Source organism: Heterodontus francisci, chromosome 3 (genome assembly GCF_036365525.1).
Source record: "Heterodontus francisci isolate sHetFra1 chromosome 3, sHetFra1.hap1, whole genome shotgun sequence".
Classification (NCBI taxonomy): domain Eukaryota; kingdom Metazoa; phylum Chordata; class Chondrichthyes; order Heterodontiformes; family Heterodontidae; genus Heterodontus; species Heterodontus francisci.
The window spans coordinates 97687352-97697242 of NC_090373.1; the positions used below are offsets into that span (position 1 = coordinate 97687352).

The 9891-nt window shown below is 39.5% G+C and overlaps 1 protein-coding gene across 1 annotated transcript; it reads left to right on the forward strand.

Moving 5' to 3' along the window:
• The first annotated feature begins 3116 nt into the window (after positions 1-3116).
• LOC137367124 (trace amine-associated receptor 4-like) lies at positions 3117-4157 on the forward strand. The gene is given in 1 exon segment (XM_068028561.1): positions 3117-4157. A coding segment is annotated over 1 exon segment (1041 nt).
• The last annotated feature ends 5734 nt before the right edge of the window (positions 4158-9891 follow it).

The following is a 9891-nucleotide window of genomic DNA, read 5'->3' on the forward strand; positions in this document are numbered from 1 at the left end:
GAATTAGAGTTTAAGTTTGATAAATTTTAACTTTTCTTCTTTAAACCTAAGAAAGTCTATTTGTGCTGGTTTCTTTGCCTTATAATTGGAAAGCGGTGAACAAGGATTCACCAAGGGGGAGGTAAAAAACACAATGTGTTTAAAATTAAACCCTGTTTACGGTAAGACCAGATGAAGGCTGAAAGAGAACCTGTAGACCTCTTTCTCACCTGGTCGTAACTCCAGAATAATAGTTCCCCAGAGCTAAATGCATAACCAGAATTTGTACACTGCACAAAATCTATTCATAGATCGTTTGTACTTAGATGTAACAAAGTCAAGGGAACTGTCACACCAGTTCATGTATAACTACTATAATTAGTACTGATATCCGTACAAATAGCAAACAAAAAAAATCTCTTGAATATTAAGGACTCATTAGCAAGATAAATATGGAGTAATTTACAGCAAAATGCTTCATTGGCTACTACTTCCATATGTAAATATGGAATACACCCCCTGTACTAATTAATGTCTTTAAAGTTGACTGTGAGTGCTTCAGACTGCAAGAAGAACTCTTCAGCCCGATTGTTTGTGGTAAATTGTTCTAATGAAGAGACTTGAGTTGAGTTTTACCTGTTGCCATTTGAAAAGTAGCACAGGATTATAGGGAACTAAAGATCTGGGAGGATTGTGCTGAAAAGAATCAACAAGAGAAACTGTTACCCTCCAGAGAGAAGTTTCTTCAGGAAAGACTTTGCCTTGTGGTAATAATGTAATGTAGTTTTATTGCAGTAGCTTCCAGTGAAAGTAAAAGTAATCTTTTTTGCCAGTCTTCAGTTTTTAAGGCACAGCAATTTTTTTTTAAATATGATGAAATGTCAGGTATATATTATTGCTTTAGAGAGCAAACACTGTACTCAAAGTCTGTATAGCTAAATCAAAGCATCATATATTGTCATCAACTTTCCAAGGCTCCTCAGAACCAGCATGTACTTACCCCATTACAAGTTTTCAGTCTGCCTTCGGTGGTCTTTTGCGTACAGCAGTGTTAGTCAGTCTGAGCATCTTTTGTTTAGGAGTATGCCTATACTGACCAACATCTAATTATATGACAATATAATAGGAACCCTTATGGTCTGAACTAGCTATCTATCATGTCAATCACATGTACCTACAAGCGTGCTTCTTCAATCTTTGAGGATCACTTGATAAGGTTAGACACAAATTGTTAAGCTGCTTTGTTTCTGAGACAGCCGGTGAATTTAACCCTGCTTCCCCAGCAGAAACTGAGTGGTGGGCAGTTAGATTTCCAAGGGAGGCTTGACCACTGATATGCCGCCATCTTCTTGTGGTCTTCAATTTTAACCTGCTCTTCCAAGGAGCGGAAAGGACACCCACTGGAAACCAGCAAGGTCCTTCGATTAATATACAGATATGTCATCAGGGCCCAACTGCTATTTTAATCAGCATCCCAAGCAGGGAAGCTGTTATGGCTTTCCCCTCAGGTGAAGCAAATGAGAAGAATGGTCGGGGCCAAAAGAGGCCCAAAGAGGTACATCTTTAAACTTTTGTTATTTCCTTGCAGAGTGAATTACCCGCCCATCATAGAGGCCGTTTACTGTAAATGAAATTCAAACAGTTTCTAAAATGAGTGGGTGATCCACTCTGCTGATCTATCACTCAAGCAGTAACGATAAAAATTACCCCCATGTGTATTTCCACTCAGAGGGCTGAATCCCTGATTTCTTCCCATCTTCATGGATGTCCACTAGTGGGCCATCTTGCAACCATTCTCTTTAAGCCTGTGCAAATTAATTTTGTTTTAAAATACAGCCCTGGAGCATAACTCAATCCCACAATCCTTTCATGAAAGATTCAGAATCCTGCTGCAATAATATTATTTCCTAGCATAATTTGTTTTCATTGAAATTGAATGATGATTTAGCTGATAGCAAATAAACTATAATTGAATTGATATTCCTGAGCTGGAGAGAAGAAAAAAAAAAGAGTCTTGCTGGTTCCAGATTTTATCTAATTTATAAAGAGGTATAAAGGCCAGGAAGTTATGCTAAACCTATATAAAATATTAGTTTGCCTCAGTTGGAGTATTGTCTCCAAGGGCGTGAAAGCTTTGAGAGGGGACAAAAGAGATTTTCTAGAATGGTTCCAGGGATAAAGATTATAGTTACATGGATAGACTAGAGAAGCTGGGGTTGTCCCCCTTACAGCAAAGAAGGCTAAGAGGAGTTTTAATAAGGTTTAGGTCAAATAAATAAAGTGAAACAGTTTCCAATGGTTGAAGGGTCGATAACCAGAGGTTATAAATTTAAGGGGATTGGCAAAAGAACCAGAGGCGACATCAGGAAAAAAAATTACGCAATGGGTGGTTAGGATTTGAGAACTCTGATGAGTTGGCTCATACACATTCAATAGTAGGCTTTGAAAGAGAATTGGATAAATACTTGAAGGAGAAAAAATTGCATGGAGTCAGACTAACTGGTCTGCTCTTTAAAAGAGCCGCACAACTCAATGGGTCGAATGGTCTCCTGCTATACTAAGCTGTGCTATGATTTTATTAGTCTGTTCTAGAAAATGTAGGAGTAAAGAATTTGGGTGTAGACAGAATGTTGGCTATGATGCCCCTTGTTCAAATAACATCCTCATGCTTATCATCCAGGCTTACATGTAAAGATGGCTATTTTTAAAGGAACCGGCAGATCACAGGTATCTATAAAATCACATCCCAACACAAGTTAGCATGTATGTGTGCGCGTGTGTGCATGTGTTCGGAGAAGGAAGAAACTTGCACTATTGTGTAATTTTATTCTAAAAGTTTTGAGAAGTGTACAGTATGTTCAAACATCATAGTTCCATGTATCTTACCCCCAGGAAATAACAGAATATGATGAATACAATATACAAAATAGAGGTACAATTTAGAGCAATTATACGTATTAAAGTTTTAAAACATTTCAGTGTCAAAGTATATTTTTCTAACTGTACCAAATTAAAGAAACCTATGTACTGATCTGTACAATTTATCTTCTTTTCTAGGACCTCCAGAAAACAGTACTATGGCCTGCCAAAGATAATTTAGCAGAACTGATTTATACATTTTAGTCTGAAACTGTGAGATGACAAATTCAACATCTGGTGCGATTGTGGAAAACCTGCAATACTGCTTTGAATTTGTCAATGAATCTTGCCCCAAAACTGTTAGGTCAACAGCTATCCAAACAACACTGTACATTTTTATGATAACATCAATTCTGATCACAGTGTTTGGAAACTTAATGGTGATCATTTCAATCTCACACTTCAGGCAGCTCCAGAAGCCGACTAACTGCCTTGTACTTTCCTTGGCTGTTGCAGATTTTCTTGTGGGTTTCTTGGTCATGCCGTGTAGCATGGTGAGATCCATTGAAACATGTTGGTATTTTGGGAGTACATTTTGTAAAATTCACTCAAGCTTAGATATGATGATGAGTACATCATCTATTTTTCATTTGTGTTTTATTGCAATTGACCGCTATTGTGCTGTGTGTGACCCTTTACTCTACTTGACAAAAATCACTCCTCTTGTAATTGCCATTTTTGTCACAGTTAGTTGAATGATTCCTGCACTATTTGCATTTGGTGTAGTCTTCTCTGAGATTAATCTCATGGGCATTGAGGATATAATTGCTTCCAGTTCTTGTGTAGGTAGTTGTGTTCTTCTGTTCAATGAACTGTGGGGAGTATTGGCTCCAACAATTACATTTTTCATTCCGGGTACCGTAATGCTGAGTATTTATATCAAAATATTTTTTGTGGCAAGAAAGCATGCCAGAGCAATTGAGAATACAAACAAGGAAACTAATTTTGCAGAAGAAAATAAAAACAGTATCTCAAGAAGTAAAGAGAGCAAGGCTGCAAAAACACTAGGGATAGTGATGGGTATCTTTTTGACTTGCTGGATTCCTTTCTTTATAACCACTGTTATCAATCCAATTATACATTTTTCCACATTGCCAATTATATTTGATACATTTGTATGGTTTGGCTATTTTAATTCTGCTTTCAATCCAATGCTTTATGCTTTCTTTTACCCCTGGTTTCGTAAATCATTAAAACTTATCCTGACCAGAAAGATATTCGACTCCGATTCTTCAACAATTAATTTATTCACAGAATAGTTAAAGGAAATATGCTTTGTACAATCTGGTCTTCAGCCCAGTAATTTTTCTAAATACTTCATTAATGTCAAGTCTTTACACTGATGTGTAAAAAAATATTTGACTGTATGATTATGTTCTTACATCCTAGTTTTTGCTCTACATAACTCATCTTTCTGTTGAAACAGCTTGAAACTTTGGATCTATTTATTATAATTAGTAATTCAGGTTTGGTGAAAGAATGTGTTATTAATCTAGACTGGCCTGACTGCATGTTTGTTGCACATGTAGTTAATCACACAGTGCTTATTGTTATAACGCCCTTTGTAATCAACATTAAAGTGAAAATGGGAGGAAACAAAATTGTCACAGTTGAAATTAATGACAATTAGATATAAACTTTAATTGTCTGGTCTTTTGACCAGTTTTTTTTATTGTTAACATTTTATGTTATATTACAAGTTGAAGCAGGGTCAGGACTCATTGATCAATAAAACACATTGATTAGAGTTGAAACCAAGTGAGGTTTATTCATCTAAGGCAGTTGTGTCTTTAATTGCGGTGACAAATAAAACAGTAACACAGATTCCAGCCGACACCATCTCACTCTCAATTCCTTTCTCTCCTCAACTGAGCTATTTCCCTGCCTTTTATTCTTATAGGTTGGGGTTGTTCTTGATTAAAGGCAATTAACATCAATGGTTTCTTAAAGCGCTACCATCTTCCCTTGGCCCTTCTGACATTTTATATAACTTCTTAAAGTTGTACCCCTATCATGGATATAGAACTCTCAATTGCCTATGATTCACATGTTGTCCCTCTCACTGTTTCATGTCCAGCTCACTAATAATCTATCTAGCTCTATGCTCAACTATAAAGAAGGCATAGGGTTCAAGGAACAAAAACTAGCATGTAACCTGAACATTCTTATCCTTATTTGCCTACCTTCAATTTTTTTTTTAATTTGTTTATGGGATGTGGGTGTCACTGACTAGGCCAGCATTTATTGCCCATCACTAATTGCCATTGAACTGAGTGACTTACTAGGCCATTGCTGTGGGTCTGGAATCATGTGCAGACCAGGTAAGGACAGCATATTTCCTTCCCTAAAGGACATTAGTGAACCAGATGGGTTTTTACAGCAATTGACAATGGTTTCATGGTCACCATTAGACTAGCTTTTAATTGCAGATTTATTAATTGAATTCAAATTTCACCATCTGTCATGGTGGGATATGAACCCATGCCCCCAGAACATGAGCCTAGGCGCTGGATTACTAGTCCAGTGAATTTACCACTACACCTCTGCTTCCTCCATGGTCCAGTACCAGTCAGGAAGGTTCTTCCTAATAAATAGTAGTTTAGTGTCTCCACTGCCTATTTGATCACTTAACTCTCTTTCTGAACTGTAGCATAGTTGTGTTTTCAAGGCAGCAACTTTCTATTCAGGTACATTATGGGATGCTTGGCATCTTCGATAACCTGGGATAATGCTGTGCTTAGCTCAACATCTGATGCATCTTTCTGGAGGCTGAACTCCCAGGAGAAATCCAGAACGATCAGTACTGAGTCTGAGGATAAGGTATCCCTGATGTCCACAAATGCTGTTTCCCCTCAAGGGGTCTATCGGACCATAATCTGCTCCCAGGATTTGATTTGATTGCCTGTTGGCAAAGTTTAGTTTTTAGTTTAGAGATACAGCACTGAAACAGGCCCTTCGGCCCACCGAGTCTGTGCCGACCATCAACCACCCATTTATACTAATCCTACACTAATCCCATATTCCTACCACATCCCCACCTGTCCCTATATTACCCTACCACCTACCTATACTAGGGGCAATTTATAATGGCCAATTTACCTATCAACCTGCCAGTCTTTTGGCTTGTGGGAGGAAACCGGAGCACCCGGAGAAAACCCATGCAGACACAGGGAGAACTTGCAAACTCCACACAGGCAGTACCCAGAATTGAACCCAGGTCGCTGGAGCTGTGAGGCTGCGGTGCTAACCACTGCACCACTGTGCCGTCTGGGATAAATTGGTGATAATATGCGACAAGACCAGAAAAGTTATTAATTGTTTCTTCATTGTGGATCTGGGCTATTTCCTAATAGCCTTAACTTTGTCAAGTTGGGGCTTAACCACCCTGCCCCCAAATACATACCCCAGGTAATGCACCTCTGACAAACCCAATGGCATTTCCCTGGGTTGGAATCAAGCCTGTTTTTTTTAGGCTATCCATTACCACTTCAAGGTTTTGTTGATGGGACCCCCAGTTGCCACTGTAGATTACGCATTTCAGTAGGTATGCAGTGGCACACTGAGCACGAGGCCTCAAATTCCAATCCATTTGCCACTGAAAAGTAGGAGTAGGAGAAAGGAAGGAGAAAGGTGGTAAGCCTCTGCAGCCCAAATGATATCATTCGGCCCTGGTATAGACCTCCAGGTGTTACAAAGATCGTTTTCTCTTTGTCAGAAATTTTTAGTGGTTTCTGCCAATACTTTTTCGTACAGTCCCAGGTGGACAAGTAGCTGGCATTTCTCAGATAGCAATAGCTCGTTCACCTTAGGCACGAGGTAAGTATCAAACTTATACAAAAATAATGTTTAAAAACAGTTGGGTCAAGAGGTCTAAACATACCTATTTCTCTGGACTAATTTTAGTAATTTTAGTCGCTGCTGTGCCATCAGCTTTTTGGTCAAGTGAACTTCCCCACATTCCTGGGTATTAGTTTCCAAAAGATGCTCTGGCTCAGACATAAGGGCTTTCTGATCACTCCATGGTTTTAGCAGATTAATACAATGGATCTGCTCCTTCTATCTTTTGCTCAGGCTGACTAAATTGTAGTTTACAGGCCTTAATTTTTCCACAATCTCATATGGGCCCTAACATTGGGTCACAAGTTTGCTGCCAGACGTGGGAACCAGGGGCAAAGCTCTGTTGCCCTGACAAAACCCCTCACCTTAGCCTGCTCATTGTAGTAGACCAAATGCTTTTCTCATGCCTTTTCCGGGTAGTTTCTGATTACAAGAGTAACCGTCACCAACCTCGCCCTCATTTTCAAGATGTGTTCCACCACATTCTACAAAATGCTATTCTGTCCCACCCATTTTTCTCCAATAATAGCTAGAAACCAAGGGGTTGTATCTCATAAAGGAACTCAAAATCTGAAAACTCCCTGGAGGCCTGGGGAGCTTCTTGAATTGCAAACATTAAGCATGGTAATAAGATTTCCAAGTTCTTGCCATCCCTGTCTACTACTTTCCTTAACATACTATGCAAAGTTATTTGAAATGTGACCTGCATGAATGCTGTCAGGATTTGTTCCATGATGGTGGGTCTTGACCTTTCTCAGAGTGCCAAAATCCCATCTGACACCATGTAGAATCAGTATGGGTGGAAATTAGGAATAGCAAGAGTCAAAACTTGCTGGTGGGAGTAGTTCATAGGCTCCCTAACTGAAGTTATACCATTGGACAGAGCATTAAATGAGAAATTATTGGAGCTTGTAACAAAGGCAATGTAATAATTGTGGGGGACTTTAACTTTCATATAGACTGGGACAATCAAATTGGCAAGGGTGGTCTAGAAGATGAGCTTGTAGGATGGGGCAGCACAGTGGTGCAGTGGTTAGCACTGCAGCCTCACAGCTCCAGCGACCCGGGTTCAATTCTGGGTACTGCCTGCGCGGAGTTTGCAAGTTCTCCCTGTGACCGTGTAGGTTTTCGCCGGGTGCTCCGGTTTCCTCCCACAGCCAAAGACTTGCAGGTTGATAGGTAAATTGGCCATTGTAAATTGCCCCTTGTGTAGGTAGGTGGTAGGAGAATTGAGGGAAGGTGAGGATGTGGTATGAATATGGGATTAATGTAGGATTAGTATAAATGGGTGGTTGATGGTCAGCACAGACTCGGTGGGCCGAAGGGCCTGTTTCAGTGCTGTATCTCTAAATAAATAAATAGATGCTTTTGTGACAGTTTCCTGGAGCAATACATTGTGAAACTGAATAGGGATAACGCTATTTTAGATCTAGTATTGCAAAATGAGGCAGGATTAATTAGTAATGTCCTAGTGAAATATCTGCTGGGAAATAGTAATCATAATACCATTGAATTCCATGTTAAGTTTGAAAGTGGCATACTCTAATCACAGACAAGAATCTTAAACTTAAACAACACCAATTACATAGGTAAGAGGAGAGAATTGGCTACGGTTGAATAGGGTAAATAGACTAAAAGGTATGGCGGTTAATAAGCAGTGGGAAACATCTAAAGAAACAATTCAAATTGTTCAACAACTATATATTTCATTGAAAAACAAAAAAATCAGCAAGAAAGACCTATCCATGGCCCACTAAGGAAGTTAAGGATAGTATTAGATTGAAGAAGAGGCTTATAATGCTGCAAAGAACAGTAGCACGTCTGAAGATTGGGAGTGTTTCAGAAACCAACAAAGGGTGACCAAAAACTTAATAAAAAGGGAAAAAATAGAATATGAGAGTAAACTAGCCAGAAATATAAAAACAGATTGTAAGAGCTTTTATAAGTATATAAAAATAGATAGCTAAAGTAAACACTGGTCACTTAGAAGCAGAGATAGGAGAAATTATCATGGGGAATGAAAAAATGGCAGAGGCATTGAGCAAATACTTTGTGACTGTTTTCACAGTAGAAGACAAATTTGTATATCAGAAATAGAGGGTAACCTAGGGGCTAAAAAGAGTGAGAAATTAAAGCAACTAATATCGCAGAGAAAAAGTATTGGAGAAACATAAGGGACTAAAATCCGACAAATCCCCTGGACCGGATGGCCTACATCCTAGGGTTTTAAAAGAGATTGCTACAGATAGTGCATGCTCTGGCTCTGATTTTCCAAAATTCCTTAGATTTGGACATGCCTTTCATGAAGAAGAAACACTTCAATGAAAAAACATACTAGTATATTACATATTCAAAATTACTTTTCATGATATGTTTAAATAGTACATATTATTTGTCGGATAACTGTATAACACAATTTCATAATAGACAAAAATGAACCTGAATTTAAGACAAGATTAACAAAAGACCTAATGCAAAGGATCTAAACTGAAATAGCATTTTTCTTCACTATTTTGTCTGCTTCTCTGCAATAACATATTACAAGGTATAATAACACTTCTGAAATGCTTAATAATAAAATGTAGATGACACCTTGGGCTGCATTTTAAGAGCTCTCAAAAAATGCAGGCCACGCACCAAAGAGGCATTACAATCTCCCGTGCGGCGGCTCATTTAAATGGCTGGGGCGTTCCGCCACCACCCCCCCAACCCAAATCACGTGGAGGGAGCGGGATGTCCATCGCCAGCAATGGCATCAGCTGCCTGTGCATGGGGACAGAGCAGGGTGGCACCATGGTTCAGTGATACCTCCCTGACTGCTCTCCTCCAGGCTGTGCGGGCAGGCGGGATGTCCTCTTCCCCAGCGATGTTAGGAAGAGGCCCTCCCACTTGACCAAGGCAGCCCGGCTGGAGGTGGCAGAGGAGATTAGTAACCATGAGTGGGTACAGTGCCATAAAAGGATGACCGCCCAGCTAAGAACCGCAAGAGTAAGTGTCAATTCACATCAGGGCTCCACTCATACTTGGTGTACCCACACAGAGTGGCCATGCCAAAGAAAGGGAGGTTGGGCAGGGAGTAAAGAAGTGACATGAATGGTGCAATGTTTGACTGAACTTACTGGTACTCAGAGAATGGCACCTAAAGGAGTGGCTCAC